Source organism: Pavona decussata, unplaced genomic scaffold (genome assembly GCF_977016875.1).
Source record: "Pavona decussata unplaced genomic scaffold, jaPavDecu1.1 SCAFFOLD_363, whole genome shotgun sequence".
Classification (NCBI taxonomy): Eukaryota; Metazoa; Cnidaria; class Anthozoa; order Scleractinia; family Agariciidae; genus Pavona; species Pavona decussata.
The window spans coordinates 112,054-135,235 of NW_028145741.1; the positions used below are offsets into that span (position 1 = coordinate 112,054).

The 23,182-nt window shown below is 39.2% G+C and overlaps 2 protein-coding genes across 2 annotated transcripts; both read left to right on the forward strand.

Annotated features, from left to right (window-relative positions):
* Window positions 1–595: 595 nt before the first annotated feature.
* On the forward strand, window positions 596–4,517 carry LOC146452919 (chymotrypsin A-like). Its single transcript, XM_085097252.1, has 5 exons — window positions 596–652; window positions 764–784; window positions 1,631–1,948; window positions 2,603–2,710; window positions 4,042–4,517. The coding sequence occupies exons 1-5, from the start codon at window positions 601–603 to the stop codon at window positions 4,380–4,382; spliced, it is 840 nt and encodes a 279-aa protein (XP_084953378.1). The 5' UTR covers window positions 596–600; the 3' UTR covers window positions 4,383–4,517.
* A 7,863-nt stretch (window positions 4,518–12,380) lies between these two features.
* LOC146452920 (uncharacterized) lies at window positions 12,381–21,243 on the forward strand. The gene is made up of 5 exons (XM_085097242.1): window positions 12,381–12,559; window positions 12,660–12,728; window positions 13,309–16,428; window positions 19,394–19,643; window positions 20,798–21,243. Exons 2-5 carry the CDS (start codon window positions 12,686–12,688, stop codon window positions 21,045–21,047), a joined length of 3,663 nt encoding a protein of 1,220 aa, XP_084953368.1. The 5' UTR covers window positions 12,381–12,559; window positions 12,660–12,685; the 3' UTR covers window positions 21,048–21,243.
* Window positions 21,244–23,182: the final 1,939 nt, after the last annotated feature.

A 23,182-nucleotide genomic window follows, 5' to 3' on the forward strand; every position in this document is an offset into this window, starting at 1 on the left:
TTTCTTGTGGTTCCGGGGTTACCTTGGAAATCATGGGAACCGAGTATAAAAGGGCTGACTAAACATGTCCCAGACAAAGCAAAATGCTTGTTTTGTTTAATATATAGCTAAAGTTGACAAAAAGAAATGCAATTTCACAAGATGTAAAGCTGTTCAAATTTTCATCAATCAAGTCAAACCTACTAAGCAGCCGTTGTCTGTGTTTGTTATGCTGTATTAAAGGTGGTTCTAACTTGGAGTCTGTGTAAACTCAAAGGGGTGACCCGATTCAAATGAAATTAGACGTACTCCGGGCACAAAAGTACTCCACAGTTACAAAGTGATTTGTTTTCATTGTTTCGTTATTAAGAATTGAAATTATTTTTTCTTGTGGGTCCGGGGTTACCTTGGAAATCATGGGAACCGAGTGTAAAAGGGCTGTCTAAACATGTCCCAGACAAAGCAAAATGCTTGTTTTGTTTAATATAGCTAAAGTTGACAAAAAGAAATGCAATTTCACAAGATGTAAAGCTGTTCAAATTTTTCAAACATTAAAATCCAGAAGCATTAACGAGTTGAACACATTATCACAAACACTGGGCGTGTTACTGAAGAAGATTGATGAACATGTTTGCTATTTTTGGACTATCTGTACTCTTGTACAGCACTATAGGTAATGTTAAACATACAGTCCCATATTCAGTAAATGTGGTCATTTTTTTACTTTAATAATATCATTGTAATTTGTTGGTATTTTCAAACCTTTTTTTCTCTGTTTTGTTAGGTATTCTTACTGGCGTCGAAGGTATGGCAAATAAACACTTTAATTTTGTTACGTTTTTTCCACGCGGAATGATCAGAAACGTCAGGAAGTTTTTTTTTTCATTTACCAAAATATTGAGGAGAAGCCGGCGAATTTCTCCTTTGAATTCTTTCTTAGGTAAATCTCTTATTAAACGCGATATCTCATTCCACAGTCTTACGCCAAATCGCGAAAAAGAACGTTTATGTATTTCTAGTCTAGAATTTTGGACGTAAAAGTTTCCAGAGGTGGACAATCGAGCGTTATATGAATGGACATTGGAAGTTTTTCGAAACAGTTTCGGGATGTTTATAGGCGTGTTACTATTATTAAACAGACTAGTAGTATAGAAACTTCAAAGGTAAAGATATTCTCATCGGCAAACAAGGGAACAGCATGTTCACGTCTATTGGTAAAATAAATCATGCAAAGTGCTCTTTTCTGGAAAATAATAATTTTTTTTATCCGCAACAAAGTTGATAACTTAAATTTGCCACCGTAAAGAGATTCAAATGTGCCGAGTGGACGTTTCAAGTTTTAGCTATAGAGTCTATAAGCCTTCGTCTGAACAAATCTCCATATCAACGCTGTCTTTATAGCCAAACAAAACACTTTTGCTTACGCGGTAAAAATTGGTCTGGACATGGTAGGATGGAAACGGTTTGCAACTGAGTGACGTTGCGTGACGGGTCCTTTATATTTTTCTAAACCAAACAGTTGAACATTAAAGTACCACTGATTTTCTAGTTTCAGGCGTAATTTTCTCCAACGTTAAACTTGGTCTTTGGTTGGGAAACGGTCAGTTTACTGTTAAAAAAAAAGAAGCTAACAAAGCAATATTCTCCTTAGCAACATCTTGTGGAATCCGTCCAAATACCAGGATCGTTAGTGGCCAGGATGCGCAGCCCAATTCATGGCCCTGGATGGTACAGATCAATTACCGTGGAAATCATTTCTGTGGAGGGTCCCTGGTGAGCCCACAGTGGATTGTCACGGCCGCGCATTGCGTGAACCATGCGAAAACGCCCAGAATGTCCCGATGGTTCAGGATAACTCTCGGAGAACACCGTCGGAGCACGCAAGAAGGCTACGAGCAGGTGTTTCGTGTGGCCAGCATCATCGTGCATCCAGATTACAATAAACCATCCGCTATTAACAACGATATCGGTAAGTACCTTGTATTTCTAGAACTGGCAGTGAGAATCAAGGCAACTGCGGGAAGGAACTTGCTAGTGAAATCAGATATGATTTTACCGTTGTAGCCGAGATAGTGTCTCCTCCCGCGTCTCATTTGTAGTAGAAAAATTAAAATGAACAGTTAGAAATGCTTACTGTTGTGTTCTTGTTTCTTTTTAAATTCCTGACTAGCAATGCTTTCCCCACTGTATCGTGTTCCTTCTGAAATAACGCTGTGCGGTGAAGACTTAGTTTACAGGGATGATTACGTGAGGAAGTTCAATAAACCGTGAAGTAAACTGTGAAGACCTTCTAGCTGAAAGTTTTTTATACAACATCACAAGGGGTGGCCGCAAAAGATCTAACAGCTGTTCATGGTCCAATCAGAACCGAATTGTTATCGCATGTCCATTCTTTATTCTACTTTAGATATTTCTGTTTCGCACGTATACGTATTGGTAACGACTTATTAGGGTCGAGCGATTGTTCAATTGCTATCCGAACCTTTGTGTCACAGGCAGTAGCTTTTTTGGTCAGGAGTGAGACATATACACTATTGCCTGTCTCTGGGCTCAAATGAATTTGTATTATATTAATTTTGTAGCTGGTATCACAGCAACGATTTTTTTCTTTTTTTTTTTCCAGCATTGATTAAACTCAAGCGCCCCGCTATACTGAACAGTCGAGTGAGCCTGGTTTGTCTTCCTTCTCAAGGCTACGTCACTCCGGACGGAAGGAAATGTTACGCAACTGGTAAAGCTATTAAATTACTACTGTGTTGCAAAATGTAAATGTCGTTAATGCCTTACCCTAGCGAAATCCCGTATCATCACAAGTTTCGAAATGCTAAGTACTGACTTGTGTACACAAGCTTGCGTTAGCTGAGCAAAGGGAATCGCTGCAAATAGACACAAGTGTTGGTCCCATCCCCTTGGATCCTGTTCCGATTGTGTTTGCTTCTTTTCATTTTAAATCTAAGACTTTTTTTATCCCAAGTAGGCCTTCTGCCCGCACCTATGCGAGCGAAAACGCTCCGAAAACGGGCATTTTAAACAACGCTGACCACTCAAAGAGGAAGGTTTTGAAAAGGGAAATTTATCATTCACGTATGCACCGCAAAAAGGAATAAATAGGGAAGCCCATGTCGCAACAATATCGATGAAAGTCACTTAAAGGGGAAGTATCACGCAAATTTGCTGTCATTTCAAAACCCAAAAATGTTTGTCTGTCGGCAGAAACAACCAAATAATTGTCAAGTTTGTTGTAAGTTATCCCCCCAGTGCAATAAAATTGTCGACTAGTGCCTCTGGCCAGAGAAAGAGTAGTTTGGTATGGATTGAAACTTGAAAAATGTTAGGCTAATGTTTTTCAAGTTCTCGCATTTTTGTTTTCAAAATGCGCTAGAACAGATCACAAATTGTTCCTTACAAGAATTGAGTTGATTTCTTTCCTGTCATCATTCTAGAATTATTTGGCAACTGCATGATTGAGGTCTCATTTCATTATTTTTTTATTCTTTAAATGGCGATATGCAACGTTTCCTGATTGGCCCAATTTTACTGAAATCGTCCCCCTTTATTCTACGGAAGTTGAAAAATAGTGGAGTTAATTTTTCATGAGTAATGTCTGAGCAACAACCGTGGTCGATAATCCTGCTGGTATAAGTTGGATCAATTGTTGATCTGATAGGCTCAACAAATACAAATGATAAGAGAATCAGAGACCGATACAACGTAGAATTACGTTTTAGAGTGTACTATATTTCGGCTGGCCGCGCAATATCGGAACTACGTAAAACTAAAGTGATTGACAGTATAAAGAAAAAGCAAAGAATAATAAAAAGAATAAAATAAAATAAAAACTATACACAGGAAAAACGCTAATATTGAGGCCATGTGGAAGAAGTGTTCTGCCTTTATCTTTGTACTGTCAAACACTTTTGTAGTTCCGATTTTGCGCAAAATACTTTAATACAAGCACATTTCCCAATGCAAATTCACTTAATAACTATATATTACACTTAAACGTAATTCTACGTTGTATTGGTCTCTGCCTCTCTTATCATTAATATTTTAACTCGCTAGGTTGGGGTTTGACCATACCTGGGGACTGGAACAGCCAAGCGGATACCCTCAAACAAGCCATGCTTCCTAAAATTAGCCAATCAGAGTGCGAGAAAGACCACGAGAATGCTGATAGTCCTATAACAGACGCTATGTTCTGCACCGGGCAAGGCAAGTCTAGCCCCATTCAGACATGCAACACCGACAGTGGTGGACCAATCGTGTGTAAGGATTGGAGCGGTAGATGGTTCTTGCAGGGCGTGGTCAGTTGGGGTCTAGGGGGCTGTCATCCTGGGTATTACTCTGTTAACGCTAGAGTCAGTAAATATACCAAGTGGATTCAAAGCTACATTAGCAGCTAGGTAAGAGGTCTTCAACAAATGATTTTACATTGACAGCTGGGCGAGTCTGGAAGATCATTGTAAAATGAAGCTGGACATCGCGGATGAAAATAAATAAAGTTCTTCTACCTGTCTGTTGGTTAAATTATTATTCTACGTAAAAATCACTCATCAACAATTAGTTTAAGATCTGCCGTCTGATACGGGCGTTTGCTTCATCTAGTATTTTTCTTTTTTATTGCATTTTGTCAAGTCACACGGCTTTTTTAATAGGGAAGACTAGGGATTAACATTTGTAGGAAATCTTTCCAGAATTTCCTCGACTAAATCGATTGTTAAACTGCGGCGGGTATGAAATGCCTCTAAGGTTAACAAAGATAATTAAAACACAAATTAGACTTCCTAAAACAATTAAATAGCTCAGAAAAATGTATACTTCAGCTATCGAGGAACAAGTTCTCTTAGGGGTTAGGGGTTTCAGTAGTTTGCTAATGTAGAGATCGGGGATGACTGTTAGAGAAAGAGGTCAATTATAATCAAAAGAAAATGGAGTGGAAAAACAGTGGAACCCCGTTAATACGATCACCTTCGGGCCTTGAAAATGTGGTCGTAATAGCGGGGTGATCGGATTAACAGAGTTGTAAAACTAGGGAAATGACTGGACTTTAAATTCGTTCGGGGGACAATGAAATGGTCGTAATAACGAGGTGGTCGAATTAACGAAGTGGTCGTAAGGAAGAGTTCTACTGTATGGTATCAAATGGCTAAAGCAAGAAATCTAAATGACCGGTTTAAGCAGCTTTATTTTTCTCGGTGATCAAACAAAATATGTTTTCTAATCAGTCTGTGCACAACTGCTTAGAAATTCGTAGTTTAAATCTGTCATTGCTGTTTGCTCAATGTGTATTTTCAACTTTTTTCTTTAAAGATTCTCTGGACCGTGTAAAGTGACATACCAGGAAAAAGTGGATACTTCACTTGAAGATGATATTAATTATTAAAAACGTTGAAACCTTTGGCTCTTGTAAGCATGATTAATGTACAATAACTATGAATTAAAGAAGAAATTTCCTGGTTCAGATGCATTCAGGTTTCTTTCTGAGAAAAAGAACTTTGGAATGTTTTTCCTACTGATCAGTTATGAATTCAGCCCTTCACGTTCATGAAGGTAGCAGAAAATGGGGATAAATAACAGTGCAAAGATTACGCTTACCGCTAGAGAAGCAGAGGATACAAGAAAGCCAGCCATGTTATGTATGTTAAATTGGTGTACAGAAGGGTATGAGTTGGACCTCTGGGCGGAGCTTTACTGTACAAAACGTAACAGCGCATCCGCGTAAGAATCACCCACTCAAATTTCGGTGAAAAATAGATTTCCTCTATATTTTCTACACAAGACAAGCAACAGGTGGCTATACAAAAAATTCTCAAAAAATAAAACAAGCGAATCAGCCCAAATAAATACCATTTTTGTTCACTGTATATGTTTCTTGTCTTGTGCAGAAAACATAAAGGAAATCTATCTTCCACCGAAATTGAAGTGAGTGACACGCTCTTAAGTACCCTCTCTCCTTTGGGTTTTCTTGCAATTGGAAGTAGAATACAAGGCAACTTTGTTTCCCAGGGTTATATGTTGTAGATTGAGCGCCCCACCTAGATTTTCTAGCCAAGATTAACACCGAACAAAGGACTGTGTTTATCTAATACTGAAAAGCATTTCCTTGCTTACTTCAAATAGAGTATAGTTTAAAAGGGGCTAATAAGTCAAAATGTATGATAAACCCAACTAACTATATGAACCCACATCTTTCAGCTATAAACCCGATTCAAAACTAGCACTCTAGCCCTGGGTTAGACGAAGCCTCACTTGAAAAACTGGGTCCACAAGCTTACAGATTCTTACAAATTTGATAGTTTTGAGAAGAACATAGTGCAGAATTGTGACACTTAAGAGCACCTTTCCCTAACCACCGCGTGAGGGGCGGCACAAGGTCGGAAAAATGGACCCCTTGATATTTCGTCCAGAGATAACGTATGGTATGCTAAGAATCGTGATATAAGTTTTAGGTTCTAGAGTTTTTGCATTTTTGAGAAAATTACGAAAAACCGTCGACAACCGGTGAAGCCGAAAAATCACAGGAATGAGGTCAAATTTCATGATCAGATAATCGAACTCGCGTGAAGGCGCATAGCAAATTATGGTTTTTCTTAGTTTATAATGTTAATCAGGAGGTATTGCTAAGCTGCTTTGATGATAGTTTAGACTTACAATTGTAATTTCGAATTCCTGGAGAGCAAGCGAAGAGAACCGAAATTTGTAGACTTTGAAAATCAAAAATTCCATACCGTTTTCAAATATCTCAAAACATACTCGGTATTGTGTAGAATTCTTTCAAAATTCAATTCAAGCAAGTAAAAGAGCTGTTTGTGAACGTGATATAATTTTTTTCTTGGCAAAAGTTATTTGTGAGGCGAGCGGCCCCATGCAAGTTGACCCAATTTGACCTTTCGAGGAGATCTTGTTTAACCAGGAAATGTAAACAATTCTACTATCCTTAGCTCGCTTTCTGAGCAAACCATTGTAAAACCCTGCCATTTCCCATTAAAACTACCCAGTTAACCAGAGATAATACTTCGGTTACAGCTTACCTTCCAAATGGGTGTTTGAAGGCAAATAATTTTGATGTTCTTCGCTAATTTTCCCGTGTCTTGCTGCCGTGCTTAGCCACCGGCCTTTTCATCACTACGGCATTTTCTAAGCGTCACCTCTTTCTGGTTGTCCAATATTTTTGTAGGACCTGGATCCATGTCTTGCATATCAAGCATCCTCTGGGTATCTACTGAGTTTTGTATTGAATATTTCTAATGAAAAGAGGCAAGAATGTGAAGGAACTAATTGAACTGAAAAACAGAGGCAGATCGATGTCACTCAATCTTTACATCCAAGTGATCACGTGCCGCAAATACATCTGCGTAAATATTTTTGTCTTGCTCTTGCTCATTTCTTCATTTTCTTCCTTACTAGTATACAATGTTTTCCTTTTGATTTTTGTAACTTTTTTATTTGTAAGCACAAGCCTATTTCGAAGGAGAGTTCTTTGTATGCAATACTTTGAGTCGGTGTATATACACGCAACACATTTACTTTTCCCATTTATTTCGAGTGACTGTGCAACAAAACTAGAAATCCTATCTAGTTTTAGCTCCAAAAGTCAAATGCCTGGGAAGGTCCATTGCTAATGATTTCCTAAGGCAGAAGAAAGGGAATAGTAATATATATCTGAAAAAGGGCTAGTTACTGGCCGCAAAGCGAGTTTTTGTAATTTGTATTAATTGTATTTACCGATTTGCCCATGGCAGGTGAATACGCAAATAGGTCCCCTTCGTGGCGTATCTAACTTTTTAGGATTATGTTCGACAAGATACGTTTTGAGAATGATGAATTGTTCTAGAAAGTGACACAGGCACACTCGCAAAAAAGAAATCCGAGTGCTCCTCGGATTTCTTTTTTCCGAGTATGCCTGTGTCACTTTCTAGAATAATTTATCATTCTCATTCATTCACCAGGCTGGAAATATACCATCACATTTATTTCATATACGACACGTTCGACATTCAAATCCTAGCAGTATGCAGGATGTTTTTCCCGTGAACCTAGTTTAATGGCCTTAGCTCCCACGAGTCTCCTGTAGCTCAGTGGTGCAGCATCCGAACTACTAATCGGAAGGTCTTAGGTTCGACTCCTGATAGGAGCACTCGGATTTCTTATTTCCGAGTATGCCTGTATCACTTTCTAGAATAATTCATCATTCTCATTCATTCACCAGGCTGGAAATATACCGCATCACATTTATTTCAAAAAGGCAGGGCTGTCAACTCTCCGGGATAATCCGGGAGTCTCCAGATTTTGAACCTTATCTCCCGATCTCCAGATTTATGTCTGTAATCTCCAGATTTTGAGCCGTATCTTCTGGTCTCCAGATTTATGTCTGTAATCTCCCGGATAATTGACGAAGTTTTCTATTTGTCGTAGACTCGAATTTGCTGACAAGAATATGTAAAATGTTTAGCGTTGTTTCTGTTAGTGTTTAATGTCCCCCCCCCCCCCCCCCCCCCCACTGCTCACTGAACCCATGACTTTGGCCTGGATGGGACGTCTCTGTAAGGCTCTTTGTTATTGCTGTCCGGGGAAGTCATATTCTCCATATTTGAAGACGTTTGAGGTTGACAGCCCTGTAAAGGTGCCTTTTGATGCAGAAGTAGACGCACGCTTTTATATGATTCTCGAAAACTATCCCTTTGGAAACTGAAAATGATTTGCTTTTGGGTTCGCACAGTACAAGACATGTTTCTTTTTGCACGAGTAAAGAGCACGTAAAACTGTTTTGAGAGTTGCCATCGAGAGAGATCTGTGGCAAACGGTTTGTTTACCTCTATAAAAAGGTTCTAAATATAGAATTCTCACTTATTGATCGTTCGCCCGATAAGCAAAGCTACGTAGCACGTGCGAGGCTCCTAACTTTTTCTTAAATTCGGCAAACCGTATTACGCGGACAAACTCCACTAGATTAAAATCTTTTCAACTTACAAAGATATGTGCAGGAAAATGAGTTTAGGTCTTTTATAGTGCATTGTATAACCTTGAGCGCTCACTTTGTCAAAAAAAAAAATCCTTTGAAATCAAACATTATTTACGATTGGGCAACAGTAATTAGGACGCATGTGTTTACTTCTGCCGAAATTGAGTCATTTGCTTTTGACCGCTTTGGCTACCAACTAGCCGCTGAAACGAGCAATTTCTCTCCATCTTCCAATTTTTCAACCGATGACGCAGAGCAAATGACTCAATTTCGGCAGAAGTAAACACATGCGTCTTAATTACTCGGAATGCCGAATTGTAAATAATGTTTGATTTCAATTTTTTTTTTTTGACAAAGTGAGCGCTCAAGGTTATACAATACACTTAAAAAGACCTAAACTCATTTTCCTATACATATCTTTGTAAAGTTGTAAAGATTTTAATCCAGTGGAGTTTGTCCGCTTAGTAAGGTTTGCCGAATTTAAAAAAAGTTAGGAGCCTAGAACGTGCTAGCTTCGCTTATCGGGCGAGCGATCGAAGATCACAGCTCGAACGCCGTGAGAATTCTATATTTAGAACCTTTTTTGTAGAGGTAAACAAACCGTTTGCCACAGATCTATTTGTGTTCGGTAATTATCGGTTTTAAACTTAAAAAAAAGATCTCTCTCGATGGGAACTCTCAAAACAGTTTTACGTGCTCTTTGCTCGTGCAAAAAGAAACATGTCTTGTGCGAACCCAAAAGCAAATTATTTTCAGTTTCCAAAGGGATATTTTTGGAGAATCATATAAAAGCGTGCGTCTACTTCTGCATCAAAAGGTATCTTGTTGAACATATAGCTCCGATCCTAAACAGTTAGATGCGCCACGAAGGGGACCCATTGGCGTGTACACCTGCCATAGGCAAATTGGTAAGTACAATTAATACAAATTACAAAAACTCGCTTTGCGGCCAGTAACTAGCCCTTTTTCAGATATATATTACTATTCCCTTTCTTCTGCCTTAGGAAATCATTAGCAATGGACCTTCCCAGGCATTTGACTTTTGGAGCTAAAACTAGATAGGATTTCTAGTTTTGTTGCACAGTCACTCGAAATAAATGGGAAAAGTAAATGTGTTGCGTGTATATACACCGACTCAAAGTATTGCATACAAAGAACTCTCCTTCGAAATAGGCTTGTGGTTACAAATAAAAAAGTTACGAAAATCAAAAGGAAAACATTGTATGCTAGTAAGGAAGAAAATGAAGAAATGAGCAAGAGCAAGGCAAAAATATCCACGCGGATATATTTGCGGCACGTGATCACTTGGATGTAAAGATTGCGTGACATCGATCTGCCTCTGTTTTTCAGTTCAATTAGTTCCTTCACTTTCTTGCCTCTTTTCATTAGAAATATTCAATACAAAACTCAGTAGATAACCAGAGGATGCCTTATATGCAAGACATGAATCCAGGTCCTGCAAAAATATTACACAACCCAGAGAAAGGTGACGCTTAGAAAATGCCGTAGTGATGAAAAGGCCGGTGGCTAAGCACGGCAGCAAGACACGGGAAAATTAGCGAAGAACATCAAAATTATTTGCCTTCAAACACCCATTTGGAAGGTAAGCTGTAACCGAAGTATTATCTCAGGTTAACTGGGTAGTTTTAATGGGAAATGGCAGGGTTTTACAATGGTTTGCTCAGAAAGCGAGCTAAGGATAGTAGAATTGTTTACATTTCCTGGTTAAACAAGATCTCTTCGAAAGGTCAAATTGGGTCAACTTGCATGAGGCCGCTCGCCTCACAAATAACTTTTGCCAAGAAAAAAATTATATCACGTTCACAAACAGCTCTTTTACTTGCTTGAATTGAATTTTGAAAGAATTCTACATAATACCGAGTATGTTTTGAGATGTTTGAAAATGGTATGGAATTTTTGATTTTCTAAGTCTACAAATTTCGGTTCTCTTCGCTTGCTCCCCAGAAATTCGGAATTACAATTGTAAGTCTAAACTATCATCAAAGCAGCTTAGCAATACCTCCTGATTAACATTATAAACTAAGAAAAACCATAATTTGCTATGCGCCTTCACGCGAGATCATGAAATTTGACCTCATTCCTGTGATTTTTCGGCTTCACCGGTTGTCGACGGTTTTTCGTAATTTTCTCAAAAATGTAAAAACTCTAGAACCTAAAACTTATATCACGATTCTTAGCATACCATAGGTTATCTCTGGACGAAATATCAAGGGGTCTATTTTTCCAACCTTGTGCCACATTTTTTCAATCTCACTCGGTCCCTATAGAGAGTCGCTCTTAAAAGGCGGGTCATTTCGAGACCTTTATTATCCAACCACTGGTGATCTTGCTTACTATATCCGAGGTATATAGGGTTTAAATACTGTCGAGAAGGCCACCAGCTAATAGTCGATTTCCAAGTTGCTTTGAACCTCATTACGGAAGCGAGGCTAAGTGCAAAGCTTCTAATGTGAAAAGTAGTTTTGTTTACATATGAATGAAAACTAATTCTCATGTTATAAACTATGCACGAGGCCTCGCTTTCATATAATGAGGTTAAAAGCAACTCGGAAATGGCCTATAATGTGTTCCTTTCTTGTGTAACAAACAAATTTCTAAACATCGTCAAGGTTAAATGTAAAATTACCACCGATAAAGTAAAATTTACAAGAGAGAATTAAACCAACTATTTCTCTGTGCACCTTTAAACTCCGCAGTATTTATATTTTTGGCCTCTGGATTTCAAGTACAAACTCAGGAGGTTTAACTATGTTTATTTGAAGGCTGCTGTCAGCTTGCAAATCCTTTTTGTTTTGTATATTCACTTGTTTGTTTACTACTTATTTAACTTTTCTTTTAGTTGTGGCTGTCAATTTGTAAACACCAAATTTATTTGTAGTTAGTTTAGTATAGACATACCTACCCGCCTCGACTAGCTTTAGCTATTTGCTGGTAGGTATTATAACCAGCTTGTAACTGTCTGTTTAAATTAAGTGTAAGTAGTGTTTCTAAGGGATCGTGACCGAAGGATGCCGTGGGCTTTTACAGTTAATTGCGGAAACTAAATGAGTGGAAACACCACGCATCATTGTCAAGGTTAAATGTAAAATCACCACCGATAAAGTAAAATTTACAAGAGAGAAGTAAGTCAACTATTTTTATGTACAAATTCAAACCCCGCAGTATTTTTATTTTTCGCCTCTGGATTTCAAGTACAAAATCAGAAGATATAACTATGTTATTTGACGGCAGGTTTTTCTAAGGGATTGTGACCGCAGGATGCCGTAGGCTTTTACAGTTAATTGCTGAAACTAATTGAGTGGAATTGAAACACCACGCTTCATTGTCAAGGTTACGAAGTACTTGAATTTGGTGACCTTACCTGTTTTGAGATAAAACAAAATATGAAGTAATACATCGAGAGAATAGATACAGTGAAGATAGTTTACCTAAAGCTCGTGTATGTGTTTTAAGGTAATTTATCGAAAGTGTTTTGTGGATACCAAAACCGAAGCAATAACTAAGGTTAAACGCTGTCCATTTCAGTCCCAAAGACCATCCATTGACGTTGAAAGATCAGGGGAATAACAGCTTTGAAGAATTTCCCATGTCAAGCTGGTAATCTGAATTTTGTTTCGTTTACGTTTGCATTGTGGTAATGACGGTGATGTGATTTCCATTTTTCGTCACATAATTTTGAACATAATCGTGTCTTTAGATTACTTGGAGTGGAAAGGTATCAAGATGTTTCGAATACAGTTTGCCCTGATGCTTTTTGTAATTCTTGGTAAGCTTATTATGTGATAATTAAAATAGAGCCTAATTTTATACCATTTTATTTCCAAAATAGTAGTTTCGATAAGTTTTAATTGATAAGTCCTAAACTTCTCACTGGTCTGGAATAATGGGCGATATAATTCTACTCTGTTATTTGAATGTTTGGAAAAGTCTACAGCTTTTTGGTGGTTCCAGGGTTTGACAATTTATATTTGGGTGTAAATAATTTGAAATTTGTGAATTACGAAAGTGCAGTGTGCCGAGCAGCTGACAAGTCGAGCTTGGGTCTGTAAATCGCTTTGATCAAATCAGATAAACAATTCTGTCTCTGTTCATCCATATTCGAGCTATAATTTTCTTACAAACCCTAAACCGGATTGAGGGGAATGCTGATAGAACCTTACTGAATGTTATCGAGGTTACAAGCGATACTTTTTCTCCTCTTCATAGAAGGCGTCATGGGGAGTTCTCCGACTTAATTAAGTCTCCATTAAGTTCTCCGACTTAGTGGGCCACTGTGGAGCTAAACCCAGATTGAAGTAGTTAATTAGGATTTGTTTGTGCTTTTAATACTTTCCCTTTGATTGCAGCTCAAAATGCGTTTTCCAAATCAGTAAAAAAGAGCAGCAAAAAGCAATCCATACCGGAGCAAAAGTCTCACTATTTGCTACTTATGGGAAACCCAGTTGAGGATGGACAGCATCACAAAGGTTTGGGCATGGTTCTTTCTTCCAAACACAAAGAAGGTGCAAACAAACTGAAAGACAGTTCCTCAAACGAGAGGCAGACGCTTGATAAAGAATTTAATCATTCTGAGGCAAAATCAAAACCTAACCTAGTTTCTACATTACAGAAGTCTTCCAAAGGTTTTTCATCAGATCGGGATTATAGCTACACAGAGGCCCTATTCACTGGACCACCACTATATAATGGCAGACCATACAGAGTTTCCGATAGGACACACAGTGCCCAAAGCCATCTTAGTAACCCCAACATCGACCAATCAGTTAAGGAAAAAGGCAAAAACATGGAAGGGTACGATGGTGCTGAGGTAGTGGAGCAATGGGTTGATAAAATCAATGACCACAACAAACAGGAAAGGAATGACCAAAGACAGAAAGAAATTCACACAGAAGAGGGAGTCACAGGGATAATTGTAAACAAGACGCCAAACGGAGGTCATTTTCATGAATCAGCTGCATCTGGAGGTCAGGAAGACGGAAGGACCAATTTGTTGGAGAAGACACCAGAAATTGCAACAGAACACGTCGACAATCAGTTTCGTAAACTGCGTCCAACACTTGGTGAATCTCCGTACAAAACACGTGGTGAAACATGGGAGAATAAGGAAGAAAATCAACGGCCCTACAAGTCTGGCCCACTGTTGCAAGCAAACGCCCAACAGGAGGGACATCTTTCATCTATCGATCATGACACACCTTCCAATATGCAGGGAAACATTCATTCAAAACAACACGAGAAGAACGTTTACAGCCAACTGTCTTTAAAATCTTACGATGAGGAATCAAACCGGTTAGGCTCAAATGTTATGCACGGAAACTTGGCGCATCAGCACGCAGATCGTGCCTTAGATACAGATTATTATAAGACGGGGAACGTGCAAAAAGACGAGTCAACAGGAAAAGCAAATGAGGCTTTGCATTCTGGACGTATAGAAACAAATGAAAAAGACACAAACCCCATTTCTCAAGAAGGATCAGATAACACTATGATGAACACATCAGGCAACGAAAAGATTCCTCACAAGAGTGAGGGCAGCCTGACTTCTCCATACCAAGAGTCAAGAAACCAGCAAAGGCACGACGCCTACGACGTACCTGGAAATCTACCTGGTGATCAAACTCAAGCGCAGTCGGTCACTTATGACACGAATAAAAACGAAGATGGTAATTTAAACACTTCCTTGACTTCATCAATGACAAGGGTTAAACCCTCTAATGAAGAAGATCGTGGAATGGAAAACTTTATCAACCAACTTCGACCGCATAAGATCATAGAGAGCTCATTTGATGAACAACTCACTCAAACAATAGCTACAGGGCCATCACCTCGACAAGAGAAACTTGGCGATTTAACCAAACAACCAGCAGAAAAATTTCCATCAGATATTTCACACCCAAGCAAATATGACTTTCAATCTTCATCGTCATATCGAGAAGGAAGCACTCCTTCAGAATTTGACAGGCAAAATGAGAAGGCAACAAAGGATCAGCGCGAGAATTCAATTCAAGAATCTCCATCTAGCTGGGACACAACTCAACTTGGCCCCATGAGTAGAAGCCAAAAGGAAACAACCGTGCAACAAGACACAGCAAGTCAGTCAAGTGGTAAAGAGAACACTAGGTTAGATAATGAGACTACATCGGGCAACAACTCAGGCTATAATCAGGAACTGGGAAACCCAGAGACATCACAAGAACGTATTGAACATGGGACACCAACGCAAGATGAATCTAGTGGCAATTCAACACAGCCACTGACAGAATATTCATCTGGCCAAGGGGAAACTGGCACAAGAATATCTTCCTCATATCGTGAAGGAAGTAACCCTTCGGAATTTTTATCTAGAAATGAGCAATTAACAGAAAACCTTAGGGAGAAGTCAAACCAAGTAGGGCCATCTAGCTCTGATGAAGTCTCATTAAGTTCTTTGAGGAACAGCCACAAAGAAGACTCTACGCAACAGGGGGAATCCACTAAGTTCTCAGAAGGTGCCTTCCATGTAAGACCATCTCAAGACGATACATCTCTCAACAGCAAGGGCTCGTACCAAGAGTCACCAGGGGAAAGTCCAAACCTAGGAAAATCTCATAAAGAAATGCTACCATCATTTTACCATCGAATTGGTAGAATTCCATCCACAGAGAGTCCTCAGAACGAAGGTTCCACGTCATATCAAGTTGCATCTTTGAACAACAATCAAAGGCCACCAAATGTACAGAAAGAAACCTCTGATCAGATGGTGATGCACGAAAGTGGTGTTGGTAAAGCTGTCGAGAATGAAGGCACAAACTATCACCGGTATTGGGAAACACTGCATAGCGGTGATGAACGTGGCACGCAGACAAATTATGAATCTCCCAACGATTCATTGAGACCAATGGACAATTCACCATCAGGTCAAGAAGGTGAGCGTGAATTTCAAGTTGGAGTTCCAGAGCAGGCTCAGGAGGTGGCTCCGGAATACAAACCGATAAGAGCCAACAACAATCTAAAGCAAACAGAGAGCAGCAATGAGAAAGTTTCTGAAGGAATAAGGAACGACCAACCGAAAGAAATTGACAAAGACAACAGAAATCAGATAGTATATTTCTTGAAGATGGTTAAAGGTATTCCACTTTTAAATAACCAACCAATCAATGATCAGCAAAGAAAGTACAAGGAAGCAAATGAATCAGGCGATCACTCTCCCGCTGAAATCAAGGAGGAAGAAGACAACGCCGCTCATTTAGGAGGAGTGGGATCTGAAGCAAGCCATAGGAGATGGAATTGGCGATGGAGTCCAGTGCCAAGTTATAAACCAAGCCCTTTACCAAGTCCTGTCCCAAGTCCTGTTCCAAGTCCTAGTCCCAGTCCATCAATTGGCGGCGGCGGCGGCGGAAAAGGAGGAGGAGGAGGAGGAGGAGGAGGAGGAGGAGGAGGAGGAGGAGCTCTTGGTGGCAGTAGCGTAGACTCTAATGTGCCTCAGGGTAACCATTTTTAATATTCTTTAATTTGTCCCATTATAATAGTTTGACCGGAAAAGTGTCAAATGCGGTAAAATGGCTAAGTCTGGCTAGGAATAGCCTTTTAGTCCTTTGCTGAGTCCTTTTACGGTATTTCGAGAAAACTAATTAAATTAAAAAAAGGATATCTTCGTTTATTTCATGCAGGTAAGCTGAAAACGAACGCCGGTTATGATAGCTTAAACGATGCAATTTTACAGGCCACATTTTCAGCCTTTTTACAGTTGCCATACTTACTCTAGTTTCATAGTATAAAAAAAAATTGCTGTTCCGGAATGTTCCTTTCAATGAAAATTTCAGCCAGTTTTTAAAAGAATAAAATATTATCAACATTATATTTCACATATTGGTTTTCCTTCTTTCCTCAAGGCTGATTATATTGAATAAACCTAATTTATTAGCAACTGTCTGAAAAACTGGGACGGTCAGTTTTATTGCAACAAGGAAGAGTGGCCTGATATTCTAATAATCCCCTAGCTAGGAGAATACCATAGTTGATAATTCCCTAGGGGAATATTATAGTAATAGTCCCCTCGCAGCACACCCACAAAAGGTGTGACAATTTTTTGGATCGTTGTAAGTGAAGTGCTCGAATACGTGAGTAGCCATGTCTGTAGCTAAATACTCCCGTACGCGTGTGTAAAATGGCGGGTAGTCTCACCGACGTAGCAAGCGTTATGGCCTGCACACAAAGATTTTTATTACCTTTTAAAATATAATTTTATGCACAGTAATGTACCTATTTTATCCTTTTATTTTATATCATTGTGATAGTAATGTCTGTGAATTTTATTTATTTTATTCTTATATTTTATTTATTTATTTTATACAGGGCCGTTCTGAAAACCACTTTTGTGAAAACGCACCCTTTTTAAAGATTATTATTATTATTGCCCCCGCAGGGTTTTGGCCCAGATGGCCAAAACCCGAGGAGGCACCCTAGAAATCCCCGCCTATAGGGAGGAAAATTTCGCCGTAGCAGGAAAAATCTCGATTTTTGAGAACGCAGCTCACAAAGGATAGCCGAAAGTTCGCCGGGGGTCGAATGAATAAATAAATAATGTAAGTGCCAAGATGGCTGCCAGCTTGTTCCAAGTGCGCTGCAAATTTCGTTGGATTTAACTTCTTTCGGCGCTTGCGGTTTCTCTTTTTTCAATGTGTGTGTCGGTAAGGATTTACTTCACCATTCTGTACTGGCTTCTTGTCCTCGTCCTCTCTCTAGGAGTGATTTTGGAAGCTTCGCGTGTTTGAATTTCCATCCTCGATTCAAGCGTGTTGTCGCCAGTTCGGATTGTCACATCTCTAAACCTATTATTAGGTCTACGAAGCGAGGTTGTACTTCGCTGGCTCTTCCAAGGAAATTATTCTGGACGTATCTTGCAGTTCATATCGACGTTCAATGTAATCCTGGTCCTCCATTTGATGAATTTAGTTCTGGTTACGCTTCACTTGTGTCAAGTAATTTTGATTCAAGAAACGCTTGCTCTGGTCGAATTAATTATTCTAAGAGGGAACTGCTTCGTTTGAAAAAACTCAAGACTTTCCTTTTTACTAAATTTATTGAGAGTAACTTTTTATCATATTTTTAAGTTTTAGATTCTAGTTTTTTAGGTATTTTGCTAGTCGTAACTCCCAATATAAATAATAATAAAAGGCGGTCTATGACTGCATGTGGCTACTGCTTTATTTTTTTATAATATGGTAGTAAAAAAGCAGTGCTGTATAAAATTCAGAGGAGTAAATGAGCAGCTCTGGTCAGTGCCAAAATTGTGCAGCGTAATTTGGTTTTGTTGTCATATGGGCGAATTTTGTATGCGATGGAGGACTTTGGTTTGTTTACACTTTAGTACACAGGGGACAGTAATAGATATGGTTTGGCTCTCCCATGGTTTACATAAGATCGCATGGTGAGGAAATTCCGTGAATCAAGACACACAGATAAACAGACAATAAGCTTTCTTGATTGAAAAATTTATTCAGACAGACCTGTGTTCACGCCTGAAAAACAAATTTGTTCAATTTTCACCTCGAATGAAGCTATGTGAAGGCGACTGATCCAAACGAACTCCGAGTCAATAAAGCACAATTTTCTCGACTCTATTAAACTGGGTACATTTTTTGAAAATTTTGCTAAAGCTACTTGAAATATGACAAATCAATCGATTTAACATAAAGTAAGATAAATTTCACATTCAAACCTGTAGTATTTTGTAAAGTGTATTTCCAGGAGCACACAAAATTTCCAAGAACGTCTACAGCTCATGTGATGATTTGCAGATCTTGTTTGCGATCGCACGTTTCGGCTCAACCCAATCTTGAACAGGAATTTCTTCGCTATGAACTCACTGATTTCCTCTTTTAAAGCAGCCGAGTGTTCTTTTGAAGTTGCTCTTTTGATTTACCGTATCGAAAACCTGTGTTTTCCTTCCAAGAACCACAAACTGCCACCTTTCACGCATACGAGACGCGGGAGCCATTTTGAATTGAAATACAAGGATCTTCCGTACGAATAAAGCCGACTGAGATTTCGTCAACCTGTCGTGGTGAACTCTATCCAACTTCGGGTAAATTCTACAATTCCGAAAGCGTCCGATCTACGGACTTGCGTACAACATGGTAGCATAGTGGCTACCGCCTTCCCACAAGGCAGTAGCCACAAAAAAGCAGGGGCAGCTTTAGTGAGAACTACTACTAGTTATTATTATTATCATTGAAGATTTCATTTTTGTTTTCATGAATTATTTACATAACTTTCGGACACGGGTCAGGGCTAGTTATATTACACTTAATAATTTTCATTACATTCATTATTATTATTATTATTGTTATATTATTATTATTATTATAATTATTAATTTTTTTTTAGACCACTTTCCTATCAATCAAAATTCACGATAATGATAAGGATTTGGCGCTTGTTTTTACACAGCCGACTCAGACTTTGAGCAAGAGGCTCTGAACACTCACAATAAATACCGGAAGACACACGGAGTGCCAGCCATGGCACTAGATCGAGATCTCTCGAACCAGGCTGAGGCATACGCCCAGAAGATTGCAAATATGGGTTCACTGATACACTCTTCTCAAGCCGAAAGAGGACAATCCGTTGGAGAAAATTTGGCTTATTCCTGTGCAACAAATGGGACTCCGCTAACAGGAGAGTCAGCTACCAAGATGTGGTAAGATTTGATTTCTTCACGAAGTCCATTATGAAATTCATCTGTATTACTTTATTAAGGGAAAGGGGCAAATAAATTAAGGAAAAACATTATAGTCTCAAGCGGAGTTGCTGGAATCCATGGCCTTCATAAAGGGCACTGGAGCTCAAGGCTAAAAGAACAAAGCAGAGTTTAGTGTACAGCAATGGCAGAAGTTTGAAAAGGACAGATACCCAATCATTCACTATAGTTCTAGCTTTTGTTCATGGAAGTAATTGAGGCATGTTTCTAATGACAAACCGTCAAGCGACCAGTACAAATTCTTTTAAACTATCCGTCCAAGTAAATAGTAGAAATTGCAGTCACCCCCACCCCCCTACTCCCGCCCCCCAATTTTTTTAAAGTACTTATTTAAGTCAGTAGTACAAATTGCGTTCATCCCCATCCCCCGTTAACCCGCACCCCCCCCCCCCCCCCCACTCCCGGATAGCAATCCCCAAAAACTACAACTCAAGTGTTAATTAACCGGTACATGTATTTAATACTCAAACTCACCTGATTGTCCGCATATATAAATATGCCAGTCAAAGTGAAATGCCGTGGCTTGCCTCTTATACGTAATTAACTACCTCGGAACGGCCCTTAGAGAAGTTTTTACATAGCATAGATTTTGAACCATATTTTAAGGTCCATAACTTCGCTGCTATTCAAGAAACCAACACCAAACTCGATCAAAAGACATACCTAAACGTTGTCTTACATGTGCGCGTGACAATTTATCAATTGGATAAAATTTTAACTCGCTACAGTCCCCGCTCAACCTCGGAATGGCCAATATCTAAAAGACTGCCAACTGAGTAACTTGGATAGATGGTGCAATGCAAGCATTCATCTGACCTATGGGACGGTCGGCCCAGGTTCCCATCGGTTCTATGGCCGCATTTTGCAATGCACCTTGCTCCAAATGGAGAGATAGCTTGGCAGGTCGCTTTAAATGGTCTTGATTTTCTCAGCTATGAGTTATCCTTTGTGAAGTACTGTGTCAGGCTAGCCTTATCGTTATTTAGAGTATGACTAAAGCCACATGGTTCAAACCACTTTAATTCACTCTTTCTCTTGCACACAAATGTTGACTTCCTGTATAGAGTATATGTCTGTGTTTTTTATCATCTTAGGTACGATGAAGTTTGTAAACCTGGATATAACTTTGCCAGCGGAGGGTTCAGCGGTGGTACGGGTCATTTCACTCAGGTAGTGTGGAAGGACAGTGTCAAGCTGGGTATTGGCCAGGGAAAAGCAACGCGAAATGGAATGCAGTGTATCTACGTTGTGGGGCGCTATAAGATCGCAGGAAACATGATGGGAGAGTTCCAGGATCAAGTTTTGAGGGGGAACTTTAACCAACAATATTGTAACAATGTTTAAACTGATATTTTAAAGACCGAAGTAGCTCAAAAAGAAGTTACCTTAAATGTACATCGCGCCTGTATGTTCAGTAAAGAGAATAACTGACGTCACAATTGATAGAAAGCCCAGTGGTTAACGGTTATAGCCCTGAATCGTATAATTAACATCACAAATTAAAGACATACATTTCAGTAATAAATGACAATTGAAATAGCGGGCATTCATGTTGTGCGCACGATTCTTCTTCTCAGCTGATAAGGTTTGTTACCGATTTGTTACCTTAATTGTCGGAAGTAACAACAGTAATACAATCAGATTGCGCCTGACGTTGTCCATGGAACAATTAAACCTACTTGATAATTTTAGGTCTCATTTATATTAAGTAAGCTAAAGTTGTTGAATAAAACTTAACTATCGTAATAAAACCTTAACATTCCTTTCAGACGCTTAGGTTATTTGATTCGCCATACGCTCTTTTCTAAACATTGATGTCATTTTTGAAGGGGAATTCATACGTTTTATAGTTAAACTTTAGGTTTAATCTTATAACAAAAATTTTCAAACACTCACAAGCAAAGTCTTCCGTAGGCCATTCTTATCCTCCAATCCTCCAAAAAACAAAAGAATGAAATGAAAAGGAAAGAAGCAAGGTGGGTAGGAGAAGGAGGGCGGGGGGGGGGGGGGGATGTGGGGGAGGCGAGAGAGGACGAGGCAAGAAGAAGGGGAGGGGGAGGATAGAAGGGCGAAAAAGTTGTCTACTTCAGGCATCGTTCCTCCACCCCGCCCCATTTTTGGTCATTCTTTGTTTTCTTCTCTAGCCAACCTAAATATTGTAATGTGTTCAATGCTAGTTCAAACTAAGCAACTCTAACTCAAGAAAGGTGCCTTCGGACGAAGCAAGTTCTTATCTGTTTATCACTATTTGTATTTCATAAGCTCTGTGGAGGCGTAACTTGTAACCAAATCACTAAGGAACTGCATTTCTGAATGTATGGCAAGGAGACTAAATCAAGCGAATATTAGGCGAGATACAGCCATTCAAAAACTTAAAAAATTTACTAAGAAATGTATGGGACGCCGGACAAATCGTCCGTCACGTTCGGCGTTCCATACATTTCTTAGTAAAATTTGGAGTTTTTGAATGGCTGTATCTTTCCTAATATTAGCTTGATTAACACCAAACTTGAGGATGTTGTAAAGTTCGATGTGCTCTTTCTGGCTATGTGGGTGTTGAGTCCCATATCCCATAATACACAGACTCGTACCCAGACCTCCACGGTATGAAATCAGGCAATGTAGCGGGAGTTTCTTCTGATTTATGCAGCATGAAGCAACTAGACCCATTACCACTGACTTCTCTAGATTGAATGCTTGTCTACGCTGGTTAACCTCCAGCAATATATCGCCGGTACTATCCATTTTTATTGAAAACCGTATCATTGCATAATGCAATTCCAGGGATTTGATTGGCTTAGCGGCCATGGTATATGAGCCATTATACCATGCCCGAGGAATGGTGACCATTAAATTGTCTTCTGGTTGATTTTTCAAAGCGAAATCAGCAAGATCTAGCAATAATTCTTGATTGTTTTTAAAAAAACAATTATTCCACTCGCGCTTGTAGGATATGAGATGATTATAGCCAACACGACGCTACGCGCTTTGTTGGCTATCTATAATCTCATACTCCAGGCAACGCGCGCTCGTGGAATAATTGTTAAATGCAAATTGTATGTGCGCGCTATGTTTGGTTATTGCTGACAATTATATGTGCACTCTTTGTTTGGTTATCGCCGAAAATTATATGCGTGCGTTATGTGTCGTTATTGCTGAAAATTATATGTGTGCGCTATGTTTCGTTATCAGTGAAAATTACATGCGCGCGCTATGTTTTGTTAACGCTGAAAATTATATGCGCACGCTGTTTGGTTATCGCTGAAAATTATATGTACTCGCTATGTTTGGCTATCGCTTTCACAATATTTTCTAATGTCGTAAAATAAGTTGTTCCGTAAATCAGCATATGAGACGCAGTCAGGCGACAAGAGACACCGTAGATTAAAGTGTCTTGTTTTTAAGGCTCCAACCATCAACCCTGATCAGGTTTCCGATGGGCTAGGAAAGAACGGCTTCAAATCATTAAATAGCTTTCA